The 15858-nt window shown below is 35.0% G+C and overlaps 2 protein-coding genes across 2 annotated transcripts; both read left to right on the top strand.

The window, feature by feature from the left end:
- Positions 1 to 1256: 1256 nt before the first annotated feature.
- Bma-ets-5 (Uncharacterized protein) lies at positions 1257 to 6486 on the top strand (the record flags this gene model as incomplete). Its single annotated transcript, XM_043073625.1, has 6 exons — positions 1257 to 1353; positions 2421 to 2504; positions 4700 to 4850; positions 5014 to 5086; positions 5570 to 5687; positions 6242 to 6486. The coding sequence occupies 6 exons, from the start codon at positions 1257 to 1259 to the stop codon at positions 6484 to 6486; spliced, it is 768 nt and encodes a 255-aa protein (XP_042929559.1).
- A 3586-nt stretch (positions 6487 to 10072) lies between these two features.
- Positions 10073 to 14794, top strand: Bma-nhr-3 (Uncharacterized protein; the record flags this gene model as incomplete). Its single annotated transcript, XM_043073626.1, has 9 exons — positions 10073 to 10302; positions 11722 to 11803; positions 12033 to 12090; positions 12248 to 12313; positions 12765 to 13123; positions 13456 to 13587; positions 13866 to 14056; positions 14292 to 14553; positions 14693 to 14794. 9 exons carry the CDS (start codon positions 10073 to 10075, stop codon positions 14792 to 14794), a joined length of 1482 nt encoding a protein of 493 aa, XP_042929560.1.
- Positions 14795 to 15858: the final 1064 nt, after the last annotated feature.

Below are 15858 nucleotides of genomic sequence, written 5' to 3' on the forward strand. Positions count from 1 at the left end.
TTGAAGCTAAAGGATGTAGTTTCTTTTTTGGAATACTATACTTTTTCAATTTAGGACTTTTTTGGCACTAACTGCAAATTAACCGTATTGAAATTTATGGCTTAGGAGTATTCTTTCTGGCACTTTTTACGAAAGTCCGTATTGACTTAGCGTTTGTTTCTTCATTCAGGTTTTTCAGTGGAATTTCGTACTAAATAGTCTTCCAAATATCAGAAATTTTATGTTCTACAACTGTGCAGAGTGTAATGGGAGTGAATTGAAGTAATTGGTTCTTTATGATTTATATAACCAGTTGGGGTAAATTGCGCACCAAAATGCTTCAAATGATTAACAGGCGGAAAGGTTTTTACGCCATCACTGAATAATTGAATATCCTTGTTTAACGATGTTGGCGTTTACCGGACCATGTTTTTAGCTCCCTCTAGAAAGGACACGGCAATTCCTTCTTATCAGTGAATAGACTGATATTTAAATTTACGCTGTTGTTAAATATAACAAAGTCCTGTTGATAATAAAGATTAGTTCTAGTAAGCATAGCATCATTAAATTTAATGTCAGTTACTTGTGTGGTCAGTAAATTAATGGCAAAATTTGGAGTATGGAGTTACCTTTGTGTTCTGGGAAAAAACAAGACTGCTCATCGGTTGACCTATAATAGGAATCATTTGTCGCCGAACTAAATGTATTCCAAATAAATTTTTTGAAAAGTTTGACTGGGAAGGTATGAAGGGAATGTTTTGTATATTCAACTGAATTTAATATTCTTGATATTTAGCTGAAGCATAGCATTTTCAGAAACCGATTTGAATCAAAAATACATACGACTGTTGAAGGAACGGCAAAAAACATCTGTGGGGTGATCGAATGCGACTGAGTGAAGAAGTCTTTCTCCAACTGTGACGTGTGTGTGTGTGTGTGTGTGTATGTATGTATGTATGTTGTATGTAGGTATGTATGTGTGTATGTATGTATGTGTATTAAATCAAGCAATGAAGTGTTGCTATGGAAGCGCCTAAGGAGGAAGTACGGTAGGTGGGCATTTGCTTTGCTTTGGCAGTAACATTTTAAGTGCTCTGGATTGCTTGAAGTAATCTAGAATTTAGCTTCCCCTTGAACCATTCAATTTAAAGTGGAAAAAAGAGAGTTCCACCTATTACCACTATTCTTGTTATTACCCGTTAAGTAGTGAGCAGCTACTGATAGACTACCAAAATTACCTAACGACACCCCCACTACCTATTAATTAAGTACCACTGATGGATTATCCACGATTGGCTTCTTCTACGAAACAGCACGAACAGAAAATGAAGCAGAAAATGAAGCCTACTGGAACAGTAGCAGCAGCCACTCTCGGTTAGTTGGTGGATGAACTAACGATTTTATTTTGGTTCATGTATACATTGACCGGGAAAAAATGATATCATATGAAGATTATACGAACTTTCAACATAAGTAAATATATACAGCTGGTGCTGTAGCGGATGAAACTGATTTACAGGAAATGAGAGAGCTTTGATTCAGGAAGCGAAGGAAAGCTTTGACGGGTTTTCCTCCTAATTGTTGGGCTCACTCTCCTTTTCTACTTTTCCTCCAATAGTCCGCTTCCTGTTTTCGGTTGCTGACCGGATATTCGAAAACCTCACCACCAATCATTAACACAATCACATCCTAAAATATATCATTTTCTGGTATTTTTTATTTCTTTTATACCCCATCCTTCCTCCACCCTTTTCACTTACCAAAAGGTTCTAATAGAGATTATTTTAGTCCATTCCTCGTCCTTTTTCCTTGGCTTTCATCATTTGATAGTTTCCTTATTCTTTTTTTATTTTAAGATTTGCTTCCCTTAAATGGTAATTTGCTAATCGATTTTTTAATGTAAATATATTTGACGATATAAATATGTCTTCAATATAAATCTATTTTCGATATAAATACATTTTCCATATTAGTATATATCCAACAATGTAGATATATTTTGGACATAACTAAATTTTTTTGAAGATTGTATCAAAAATGTATTTTTTGTGTTTGTAAAATAAAAAGGAATGGGATGTTGAAATAATTGGATTATTAGAAACGTGCAAGACATAGAACTATCCTCCTGATCTAGCTTGAGCAGCTATCTAGGAATATGCATATTATCTCAGTGCAAGTTTTTGTTAGATGATAACGTAAATGAAAACAGCCAACTTATCTTGCCATCTAGAAAGAGATTTTAAAAAAATTCTAAATTCAAAATGGTAACCAGTTAAATGAACCAAATAACTCACAAAGATAGTTCATTTCATCATTTGCTTATCATTGGTCATTCCTGTCTTCTCATTTGATTCTATATTAGTCAAGGATTTGAAATCAAGTTTTTCTGTCTCCGCCTTCTTTCATTTTAGTGAGAAGTATTGTTCGGCATAAAATTATAGATCAGGATGGAGACAGATTTGGCATACAATTGGAAGCACAAGCAACCACCATAACGGATTTGCAGCATAATTTTATTTATCCAGGTTTGCTGTTTCTTGTTGTGGAAATCTGAAATTATAAATAATCAGTTAATAATATTTTTGAATGAAGGATTTGTAATTTCTTGTTACCTCAGTGCATCTTCATATATAGACACATAGATAGACAGATATGCTTGAAAACTTCATTGGAATTCAAAAAATGAATAATTTTAGATCCTAAGTTTTCAAAGAGTAAGTACGAAAACGTAGAGAGCAAAATCAATGTTTTGTTGAATGTTTTGGTTTGATGAGTTAAAATTCTTCTCAATTCTAGTATGTATCAGAAAATAACAAAATGCTTCTATTGTTACTGAATATGTCCATGAAATTTTCGAAATTAAGATATTTGTAACTCCTAAAAATAACGAATCTGTATGTGGATGCCAAAATTTCGGGCTTATCTTATTGGTTTCTATGAAATTTAAAGTCATAAAATTTGAATTCAATTGTATTTCAATGTTTAGAACTTGAATATTTCAATCATTAAATTAGCTTTAAGTTTACTTGATTGTGATTCTCCGTGTATTTGTATGATATATTCATAAGGTGAAGATGCAAAAAATTAGTATCCGAAGTTTTCAGAAAATTGATATATTATAAGAAGCCTTTTTTCTCTTTTTTGATGGCAATTACCTTAGCAGCTCAACAGTTTCTTTTAACTTCGATATGTTCTTCCTCTAGTTGAAGTGTTATACTGAAGCATTTTAAAATACAAAACTAACACATTCAGAGACATTTCAAACTGTATTACTTTTGAGCAGCACCCAACAGCAGTTATTGTTGATTTAGCGAAAATGTGGTGCTATTCGTGAAGTTATTCGTATTCATAAATATGAATATATTTATTTTATTTATTAAAAATTTTTTTTCTGATATAAAAAAGTGTCTGATAAGCTATGGCAATGGCACTACTAGTTGAGTCAATAGTTACCGTATAAGACAACATCTACGTAACAGCAACGTTCATCGATGCGAACGAATTAATGACAACGTAGGGAGTTGCTAACAAATAGAAATGCTTTCTTTTCCTTGTTAGCTGATTGATATTTCTTCACCGCTGTCATTGTTTTACCAACTATAACTAATACTTCTGTGGTATTTTCAATCTGTGGTAATTTCTGAATATTAACACAAATTTTTGCTACACCATCTTAAGTATATTTCTTATATTTCTCCAGATATAATGAATAAGTAGTGCAGGACGAATCTTCAGCATTAGTTATAGCTAATTTAGACATTTGATTGAATAGTTTTTCTAAATTTCTGAACAAGCGATCCATAGCTGACAAAATATTTATTAATCATTAATGTAATTAATATGAAATGTAATATTTTAAGTAATTTTTTCTTTTTCTTTAATTTATAACAGATTTGCCAAGATATGCCAAATAGAATGAACTGAATTTTCAGTTGCTGATTAAATTTTTCATATCATTTGTTTCCATTATGAGTTGAAATGTGTATAAATTCTGGGGTGTCAAAAGTTGCGCTGACTGGATATAGAACAATCTCCAGCTGAGCTTGTACTTCAAAGAAGCTTATTGCAATAAAGGTTACTCCAGGTAAGCTTCATTATGAAGGATCGAAGGTGAGTGGACCCGGTGAGAGAACATCAGTCGATCTACTCAAATGCTTCTGTTGTGCTCTTTTCATTTCCAGCTCCTGTAATAATACATCCATTAAGCATATAACACACACTTCCATTGCTTATTAACGCATCAATCAAATCTTACTACCAGTACCGCCACATATTTTTTATAAATGCGATTTCAGGAATCTTGCTTCAATTATTTTATAAAACTCAAATTTTTCATGTTTTTGAGACTGTTCAGTGCTTCACCTCATAAAACTTCAGGAGACTTGAAAAATGTTTTATTTCGCCATGTTTAGTAATTACCACACTGACACTCTGTGGGGTCTGGCATTTTTGAGCTGTATCATTAAATCAATAGGTCATATGAAAGCCCCAGATCTACAATGATAAGCTGTTATACCACTGCAGGAAATAATGTTAATGGTATCGTAAAGTTCGCAGGATTAAATAATTACAGAACCATAAATGATTTTAGGTATAGATCTATTTTCAAGTATTTGAGTCACAAAAGTTTTAAGTATTTGAGTCTCAAAAAAGAGGCATAATAACGATTTTACAATATACTAGCAATTCAGTACTGTGAAACTTCCAACTTAAAATTCAGGAAGTGGTCAAATACAGCTGTGGCAATTCCTCCTTGAATTACTTTCTGATACACATAGTAATGCGCACTGTATCACTTGGGAGGGGCAAAATGGTGAATTCAAATTGTTAGACCCAGACGAAGTGGCTAGAAAATGGGGCGAAAGGAAAAGGTTTGTTACAGAAAATACAGATCCCAGTTTACTTCTCCATGGTTATCTTGAAATGAAGATAGCTCTTTGTCTTTTTTCCTTTAATTGATATTTTGAAATTTCAAAAATTAATTCAAAAATACTATAACTTCGTTGGATCTGAAATATTTTTTTATTTTTTCAGTAAACCAAATATGAACTATGATAAGCTTAGCCGTGCTTTGCGATATTATTACGATAAAAATATCATGACAAAGGTTACAGCACCAATTTTTTCATAATTTCAAACATTTCTTCAATTTTATGAAGTACTCGATTAATTTTGAAACATCTGTTTATTAGGCTTTTCTGAATACTTTAGTTACTAGTCTATATGAAATGTTTTCTTTCCTTTTGAAAGATTTTACTGGCCGAACAAATAAATGACCATCAATTTTTAGAAAATAGACTCAAAACTATCAGCTCGACTTCTTTTTTTATTAAAAACCGTTTTGTTTTGTTTTGTTATTAAAAGGCTAACGTAACCCAAGCACAGCTATTCCAAGTATCACTTATAGCACTTCTTTATCAATAGCATTTTTTCATTCTTAGTTCAGAAATTATTAACCAATAGTTTATGCTACACACATGTGCAAGCCTATTAGGAGCAACCAACAAGTTCCTCTTCGTTGAAATGCAAAAATTAAAAAATATAACAAGTTTTATATTTCGGTTTTTTCTGATCAAAATAACTATTTTAGGTCCACGGAAAACGTTACGCCTACAGATTTGATTTCAACAGACTGGCACAGTCTTGTCAAAGTAACTGCAGTGGTGAATTGGTGTCAGCAGTCACAACATCGGCGCAGCAATATCGACGTATAGTATTTTTTCATTCCTAAATAATCAAGTCGGTTCTTGGAATATTCCCCATAACTTTAGCAGTATCAAACTTCTGAAGTGTGAAGACATAAGATATTTCTAGCACAAAAACTGTGGCTGTTTTGTTAGGGAATTTCAGAAATCAAAAACTACGATATTGAAAACACTTGGTAAGATGGCTACAAAACTTTCAGTACCTTAGTGTCGCAATATTTTGGAGACTTCAAGGACTATATATTGAGGGTATTTTTTGTATCATATCACCAAATTTGCCGGTTTGGAAGCCATAAAAGTTACAAAACCAAGCAAGTTCTAAGAAGTTATGATCTTCAAATTCTTCAACAGATTGGCAGTCCGAGACTTCTAATAACTTTCTAAATACCGTATTTTTAATTTGAAGTGTGCAATGTGTAATATTTAGCATTTGATGTTAATTCGTTATAAATTGTAATTCTAAAGCAATATTTGATTTCTGATTTCAATTTTTCCCAATCCAAATTAATTTTCAAATATTTTTGACTTTTTAAATAATGATTAGATCCAGTTTTCAGCTTCACTGACAAGCTATCATCCCCCTCAATTCTTGCTTCAACATTATCATCACTCGATGCCCAAAATGCGTTCTGCTGGTGTGTCGTACGCGCCTTTCATTCAGCCGGCAATTTCAGATAAGCGGTCTGCACATCTCATGCGACCGTACTGGCCAGGAACGATTTCGACCGGCAGCTGTGGGTATACGTCGACGGGAGCTTACTGCGGAACACAGCCAAGGTCTTTTAGCCATTTTCTGCCCTGATGATTGAATATAGCTTGGATTGAATAAAAAATTCATTTACCTGAATACTGAAGTGTTATGAGTGTGTTAGAAATTATTTTACAAGATAAGTGTGTCATCATATAAGGTTGAATTTCAAATGATAAGAAAGTCTAATATGTAACATTGCACGGCCAATATCGAAATAGGATAAAGTTTTTCGAAAATTTAGCCCAATTTTTTGAACCTGGAGAAGCCATCATTGGAAATGGTTCCGGATTAGATAACTTCCACCATATTCGAATAGTTTTAGTCTCCAACAAGCCTATATGATATCAGACAGTTGTCCGAGATTTTTTGATTACTTGTTTCTGCATAAATAATATTTTCAAATTATTGCTGCCACCTGACTTTAGTTAACCACTTTGATCATTTACTCACTGGTTTTATTTTTGTATCGTAAAACATATACAGGATAAACTGTCAATGACGATACGCTGGAATGTACTAAATTCAATCATAAGGGTCAATTGACTCTGCAAGAATTTCAGAAAACAAGCAGCTGACATTGTTTTCACTAATTTCCTATACGTAACGGGCGATGTAAAGAAATAGGCAGACGGACTGACGAGAAGACAGCAAACATTATAAGTTGACTGTACGTAAATGTATGTATGTATGCTGAATTTTGATCAGATTTTTCGTAAATATATTGGCAATGAGTGGAGAACTTCATCCTAACTGAAGAAGCACTGCTTCAAAACGTCTATGTTTGTTCGTCGTCGACCCAAATGACAATGAGACGAAGAAATAGCTGTGGATTTTGACAGTTCTCCCGACCCCTTCTCCTGTTCCCTTCGGTGACTTTCACGATCTATTTAAGCAAGGTTTGCAGTGATCGGGAAAAAAGTATTGGAATAAGTTTAAACAGAGCAGATTTTTATTAAATTTGGAAATCCGCGGAAAAAATTGCAATTCCGAAAAATAGATGAGTCCCATCAAATAGCTCATGAATTATTTTTGCGACAGGATTTAAATTACAGAAACAATCTGAAAATTTGGAATAACATGCCGTGGAACTAGCTTTGCTAGAAATTAGGGAATCTATATCGGGTCTATGCACATGAGGCGAGTGCTTAACTGGGCATTTAGAAACTGTTAGGTCAGATAATGGACAACCAAACTAGATTTCCCTCCAGGTCAATGGGAGGAAATCTAGCTTTGGCAAATATGAATTCTACTTTAGGGATTGAAGTGGCTTATCTTAAATGCATCTTACGCACCCTTTCCTTCTAATAAGGTAATAAAATAGTGCAATAGCAGTCGTTTTCACTTCTTGAGGGTGAAACCTTGCGTGATAAAAATTCTGAAGGGGAACGCCGTACTATGTTATGCACGTATTACAGTGTCGTACATGACGTGGCTAAACGTAAGTAGCCAATTAAAGTCGTGAATTAAACATTATGTGTTTATATTTTATTATAGTTCTGTTTCCTCCTGTTGCATTTGGTTGTGTGTGTGTGTATGTATGTGTGTCCGTATGTATGTGTGTCTATATGTGTGTGTGTCTGTATGCATGTGTGTTTGTATGTTCGTGTATGTGTGTAAACATTGATGCATTTTTTGTTAGAAAAAAATAAGTATTGAAATATTGCATTTGACAGTAAATGTATTCTTTTGGGAATGTTGATTTACTTGCATTCGGTCAAAACTTACCATGCAGTTACTGTTCCATTTGTTGTATGTCTAGAAAGCGCATAAGTAGGATGAAGATAGGTGAATAAGAGTAGAAGACGGTTTCCGGAAAAATAAATCCCATAGGAACAGGGAGTACTGCAGTAAAGGTGTTGCGTGCTTTGTGTACTGCAGTGTTTCTCCATATGTTTTGAAACTATGTTTTGTTAGCCACTTTATGATTCTTATCTGGCTGGATCTTAACCCTCATAAATTCTCCGCTTTCTATTGTTATTAATTTAAAAAATGAAGTAACTTTGTAGAGTATGGTTTTACTCACTAGAATTGCATTGTACTGAAAAGTACACCGAGCTCCCAGATCATTCGTTCATATTGAGCGCCATATCATATTGGGTGTTTTAAATGGTATGCAAAATTCCTGGAATACCAAATGATGACGTTCTGCTTAATGTATGTTCATTTTTTTAATCATTGCGGATATATTTCCTCCTTCAGTTATGTGAGTGCTTTCTGATGGATACACTGTGCACCGCTTTAAGAGCAAATTTCTGAAATTTTTGGGATCAGAAATTAGTGCTTAATTCGACATTTATACTTCATTATAACTGTCGGGTCTGACATTATATAATGTAAGTCATACATTCTTTCCGTAAATGGAGCGATGGTGAGAATGAAATGATACTGAATCCTAAACAATTTGTCAGCTCACAACATTTTTGAATTTGCTAGAAGTAAAAAAAATTGCTGCATATTTGTGCGGAATATAATGGATATCACGTCATGTTGACTGTATCCCCTAATGTGTTAACACTATCAGTTACATAATCACAGTGGAGGGTAGACAGATGTTCTCAAACTAAAGTGGTAGAGTAACAAAAGCAGAAATAAAGAAAGATAGGTGAGGAGGGATGAAAGAGCAACTGAAATCGTACAAATGCAAGGAGATGTGGGCACTGGAAGTATTGCACTAATTAGCAGCGCAAGCAACAATACTTCGTATTTATATTTCAACGATAGTGGTAGTAACATGGAAGGAACAGACCCAAACTGTTTATGACCGCCAATGGGCAAGGGTGGTAGGAGAGAGAGAGAGGGAGAGAAAGTGTTGTTCTGAGAACTCTGTTCAGGTTTAAGATAAGAGGACAGGGACAAGCTGTGCTGTCGTGAAGTGGACTAGCAGTAGTGCTGTTATTTCAAATTTCACTCGCCTAATGGGATAGGAAGGGAGGGGTGAGGAGTGTGATCTTCGAACATGCGTACGAATAATACCCGTTTGTTCTGTGCGTTTGGGTTTGTTGTATTGTTAAACTCAATTTTAGATCATTTATAGATTTATATATAGAAAGTTGTGGAGTTTGCGTACATTCATCTCGAATACATTTACAGAATTAAGCATAGACATATAGCAGGTATACATATATATAAGTTTTAGCATGAAGCAGCCAGAGTAGGGAATAAGTGCAGGCAGCTGGATGACTTCGTTTTTACTTTTCGCTACGTACTTTACAATTTGACAGCTTATTTGTTGGCGGTTAGCCACCCTCTTCCCAGATCTTCGAATCAGCCTAAGTAACCACCATCTGTATGCATTCCGGTGTTCTTTATAGGCAGGGAAAGAGAACACAGATTAGGGTACACTTTCATTAGCGATTTTTTAGTTCACTTTAGGAGAACGTTGTTACTCTGCTTCCCCCCCCAGTCTACTCCTCCAAACTCCAAGTGATTTCCCCGATGCTGTTTTGATCGTTGCCGTCTATGTGTATGTGTGTATGTAAAAGAATGTGTGTGTGTGCGTATGCGTGTGTGTATGTGTCAGGATAAGAGTACGTTTTCTTTTTCGTTTTCTTCACATAAATTTTGCGGGCGGAGCATTTTTCAGATCAGAGGAGCCGAGCAAGAGAGTCCGGTCTTTGATCAGTGTGGGCTGCCAGCAATGACTGAGGCGGCAGCTGCAGCAGCCGCTTACGCAGCCATTGCAAACAACGTTGCAGTAATCATGCGTAGTAGTAATCGGAGTACGTCGCCATCGTTTTCGTCACAACAGGCTTATTCCATCGAATCGATCCTGAAACCCGGTGATTCGGAGTCACCTGCATTAAATGAATCGACAAATACCATGGAAAACCATTCAGTCCCGTTGGTGGATGGCGAGCCAACCATCTGGTCGGTCATTTTTTAACGTTAACAAACAAACGGAACAACCAGTTCCTCCCTCCCAGTGACAAGTAATCTATTAATTTTATTCGTTTTGCTCATTCTTTTCAGCTGTATCCGAATATATACTTAAAATGTTATAAACGTCCCAAGTTTTTGAATTTAAGTGTTCATGATCTTCATGCATTGCTTGCTTCAGATTACTCATTTTTCTCTGGTTACAGTGCCATTGTCTGTAAATAAAGATTCTGTTTAACTTTTTTCTAATCCTTTCTGTGTTTTCGAGCGCTTTTTGGTCTGCTCATCAAAATGTATGCACCGTTCGCAGTTATGTTGACGGATATATTGTTTCAGTGCTTCTTCGCTGAAGAGAAATAAAGTTAGAAGCTGAATGTGTAGAATAGTGAATAACAAATAGGTTTAGTTCTCATCGTAGCGCTTCTGAACTGAAACCTCTAGTTCTCTTTCCGAAACCCTTGTTGATGCGAGAGCACTGAATTGCTTTACTGAAGAGTTAGAACGTTATTAGAAACGTAATAATTACACAATGAAATGAATAGTTCGAGTGTTCCCTGCATATGTTTATTTCTGTGAGCGATAACTTTGTTGGAGTTGTGATCTATTTTATGCGGGTGGGTAATGGAATCTCTCACTTTTATTATTGCATTAACCGTGATAACGAAGTTTCATTATTCTTGATTCCTCCTCGTGACCAATTCACGACTTTTGCTGTCCTTTTTTACGAAAATGATGGTGCTGTCTTGATATTGTGATGAAATTTTCGTCAGCTGAAACAATAAAAAGGGAACAGATCATGCAGTTTTGCTCACTAACAGGACTGCACTCTTCAGTGTCCTTGATGAGTGGATGACCTTTTGTCTTTTTTGTTAAACCGTCCTATGCCATTGATCTTACAGCTTTTCAAATTCAAGTAATTACTAACTTAGGCTTGTTCTTTCAATGATTTGTTCCATACTTTTACTGCCATCAAATTATTCGACAGTTCTTCCGAATGAAACAGCCAGGTATTAGGTACTGAATATATATATATAACTATACAGTTGCTTTTGGAAGAGATCAGAAGATTTCCTAAATTTTATAAGTTGCTAAGTAGATTGTAACATTTATGGCTTTACGTATTTGGTGTGCTTGATCTTCCAATGCAATATTACATAAATAAAAACATAGCGGCAAATTTTCCTTTAAGACGCTTTTATTCCAAGCAGTTGTAATAGTAAATAGTTTAAATGCAATGAAATTCTTGATATTCGCGATTCTGGCGCAAATAGGAAAGTATAATATAGACTATTAGATTTGAAGAACCATATCTCTGTATTTACTGATGTGGAAGACATGAACAACATGTTTTTTGACTTTTGACCATGTACGGTTATTCTTCAGTGACTCACTGAGCACAGAATTTTCCAGTTCGGTTTGCCATGATGAAGCAAGTGGTCGACACTATGGTGTTGTTGCATGTTTCGGTTGCAAGGGTTTCTTTCGTAGAACGGTAAGTTGGTTTGTTTTAGTTCATCATTTGTTAATGCATAGAATTGTTTTAAGTTCAAATATTTATGATTTAAAGCTGGCTTCTTTTTGGTGATATGCTGATGCGATTGAATGTACCATCATACAAAGTGTGGCACAATCTATATTTGTGATGATATGAGCTTATTCAGTTCGTGAAAATTGAATGGAAACAAAGTTATACTTTTCCCTGCTTATTTAATGCTTTGCAGGTTCGTGCTGGGAAAAATTACGTGTGTCGTTATGAGCAGAAGTGTAAAATTGATAAAGGTGAGTAGCACATCCAGCATCAAAATATAACTTGTTTAAAGATAGCGATATTTTCATATTTTGTTATACTTCTTGAAGAATGAAAATAGAATAAGTTTATTAATTTCATGAATCGAAATTCTTAGTTTCTGCTGTTATAACACGAACACAATTCCAGCTGGTCGTAACGTTTGTCGATCTTGCCGTTTCCAGAAGTGCCTTCAAGTAGGAATGGAACCTGACGGTGAGTGACATCGTATGACATTGATCTTAATCTTAATTCTTGATCGCGAAGAATAAAAGTGCACTTCACTATTCAGAAGGAAGGAAGCAGCTTATCGTGCCAACCTTTGACCACGAAGTCCATTGCGTTGAATACTTGGAAACTTGCTCCTGTGGTCATTTAACATCTTTTTAAGAATTTTATTAACCAATCTATTCTGCTATTCCTTTTTCACTTCCTCTTATTCTTATGTGGCCGTGTCAAATCTCAATGTGCTATTTTATGGAGACTAAACATTCTTAAAAATAGTATGCTTAAAAATAAAAAATTGATACTACTATTTAAAAAAAGATACTGTTTATCTACCAATCTATCTATTTATCTCTCTACAACCCTCCCAATTTGAATGTAATTGAAGTCGTTTTCTTCATGTAACTGTAAAACAATCTGCAAAAGATAAGTGAATTTTCAGCAATTCGTCCCGATCGTGATAAAACTGGCAGGCAAAAAAATCCGCGCAGAGGTGGCAGTGAAAACAATACCACCAAGATGTCATCAAATTCTCTATCCGGGGAATTACCATGTGTTACATCCGAAGACAGCGCTGTGAGTGATGATGTTCGAACTTGTACCCGATCTTTTTGCATGAATAGCACCTCAGGACATCCAAAGTGTCCTGTACCTATCGGCGACGAATCAGTTTTGGCAACACTTTGTGAAATTGAGCATATATGCAATCAGCTTCGAGACGCTCATCCAGTTATAACAAAGGCTTCCATCACTCTGTTTGATGCTGTTTTGCGCCCTTCACTCATCGTTTCACGATCTCCTGTAAGTGTTCTTGATATGTTTTCTTGCTTGTTTGTTTGTTTTTTGTCTTTTTTTTTCATTTGCTTTTGAATATAAATGTGGAATTTCAAATTATGTTTCCCTAAGTTTTATTATTTTTATTCTTATAGAATGATTCACTTATTCCTCACCGCGTAGTACATTCGCTCGACTTTTTCAGGATATTTTCGTATAGTGAACTAGTAACTGGCCGTGATTCAATTCTTTTTTTAAAATACATTATGTCAAAACATATTCTTCGGGTATTATGAATTCAGCTTTTCCTCATCGTCAGAAATTTATACCGTCGTAAAAAATTGTAGGTTTTCTTTTAGCTGATATTCGATGGGTCTTTGGGTCTTGCTGGCTGCAAAGAATATTTTGAAAATCTGAGGCGCCTCATTGTATTGCTTTTTGATTATGCCAATACACTTAAGCCAATCGCCGATCTCACACCTAGTGAAAAGGTTTTTCCTCTTCATAAACTTTCAAAAAGCAGCACATAGAATGAAATGTGGTGTGGTGCATTATTAGTGGAGAGGAGACAGATCGCTCTCCACTAAAGAATATGAATGAAATCTTGTTTCCGAGAAGTTTAGTTTGGTGTTCTACAATATACACTTAATCGGAGTTTTATTTTTCAGAGTATTTCAGTTATATTAAAGCTGAAATCGCATTTCCTTTGAATTCAGACCTCAACTTTAGGATCTGGATGGACATTTTTTCCCTAATCCGACTTTTGCAGATATCGATAATTCATAACTGTGTGTCACAATTTGCGCTTCTCGTTGTTGCATACCACACTGTGCGTAATACAGAGTTGGTCAGCAGTACAATTTTGCTACCTAGTGGGCACTATTTCCATCGTGAAAAACCTGTTATTATCATTGAGCAATGTGAAGATAAACAAATCATATTGTTGGAGTCCAGAATTGAGTTCGTTTCTACTATATTCCGCAGGCGTTTATTTATTTATTTATTTTTTTTTCAAATTCATTTTTAATATCTAATCAATTCATTTATTTTTTTATTTTTTTTGGTGAAAGGAAATGAATTTCAGGAATGAGCGTCATGTCCAGGTGTATCTTACGCCTCACTATTTCATGAGTAAATTTTATATTTGATTTGGAATTCTGCCATTTTTTAAAGTTGAAGTAGTGAAATGTTATAGGATTGTAAAGAAAAACATTCTGGATGTTGTTTTGAGCCCAATGCGACGTCTGGGATTTACCGAAATCGAGATGGTTGCACTGAAGGCGATAATTGCACTGGATCCGAGTGCTGCAAATCTTACGCCTCATTCTGCATCCTTACTGGCTGTAGCTCGTGGATCTGTTCAGAATGCACTTTATGCTCATCTCAGTAATCGTCTTTCACCAGCCGAGGCTACATCTCGCTTTGGCAACCTTTTGCTTTTGATTGCCGGTCTTTCCGTAAGTATTTTGAATAAGATTCCGATTTATTATAATTGTAGATTCGGATTTTAAGAATTTTAAGTCTTAGCATTGCTTAGAGCAAAACATTCTGGAACATATGTCAACCTTCGAAGTTTCTGAAGGGATGAGCTTTCAGAAAATGGGTGCAGCGTTGTGCGGTATGATGCAGTTATGTCGTGACCTTTCGATGGACATTGATCCAGTAGTTGATGGACTATTTTTTAACGACTCTTGTTGATTTACAGCCTTCACTACTGAATAAATACTAAGTGATCTGGTCAGTTTACTGCCAAGCCAAAACAGGATCTCTTCTACGGCTCATGTCTTGTCGACATGCTCACTTTAATTCAATATTTTTTCGAATGTGCTTTCAAATTTAATGCTGATTTCGTATGATGTCATACGAATTTATGTGGTGTCTCTGTGCCTTGGAAATTGATATAACGCATAATGTTAATCATGGCTTTTTGTTATCAGTTGCAAAATATTTTCCCGGGAAGTGAGTAGATTATCTCTTGAACATTGTGCACCGTGTTTCGGTAGTGATGGTGTTAGATATTTGTATTCTGAAGGAAATTACTGACTTCAGTTTTGTATTGTTTTGTGTTGGGTCATTCAAGTACTGAGTCTTTCGATTTGTGATACGGTGCTTTTTTTGTAACCTTGATTTAACTTTCTTTTTCAGTTCCAACTTTTATTGGATTTTTGTAGAGTAGTTGGAATTTTTTTTTTTTTTTTTTTTGATGATGTACTGGTTAGTTCTTGCGCAGCTGGTAGAACTAATAGAATAACAACAGAAATCCAATCAAAGTATTTCCATTTTAGGCTTGGCAGCTTATCTTTTTTTGCAGTTTAGTTTTTGTTCCAACTTTGCATTCTGTGTTACGGCGGTTTTTTCCGGTGTACTTGATAAAAATGTTCAAGCATCTTCCTCTAATTTTCAAAATAATGAAATATTCGGCTCTTCGTCATTTTGGGACTCTCTGTAAAATTTATTGCTTCATTTATTTTATTTATATCTGAATGTTTATATTTGTAGCATCTGTCTTTGTTTCTTTCAAATTTTGAGATTTTTTTTTACTGCGCACGATTTAGCTGTAGCATCATTGGAAATTGTTGAGTGGATATTCACCTGGCGTCTGAAACCAGTCTTACTGGTCTCTTGTGGATATCGAGTGCCACTAGTTTTTGTATTGTTGGTTGAAAGGCCTTGCTATTAATATTTTGATTACGTTTTTGTTCTGCAGCTTGCAGCTGTTATCGATCATTTTGCGTATTGATCACTGAAAGAAGTTTTTGGTT

Source organism: Brugia malayi, assembly GCF_000002995.4.
Source record: "Brugia malayi strain FR3 genome assembly, contig: Bm_v4_ChrX_scaffold_001, whole genome shotgun sequence".
Classification (NCBI taxonomy): domain Eukaryota; kingdom Metazoa; phylum Nematoda; class Chromadorea; order Rhabditida; family Onchocercidae; genus Brugia; species Brugia malayi.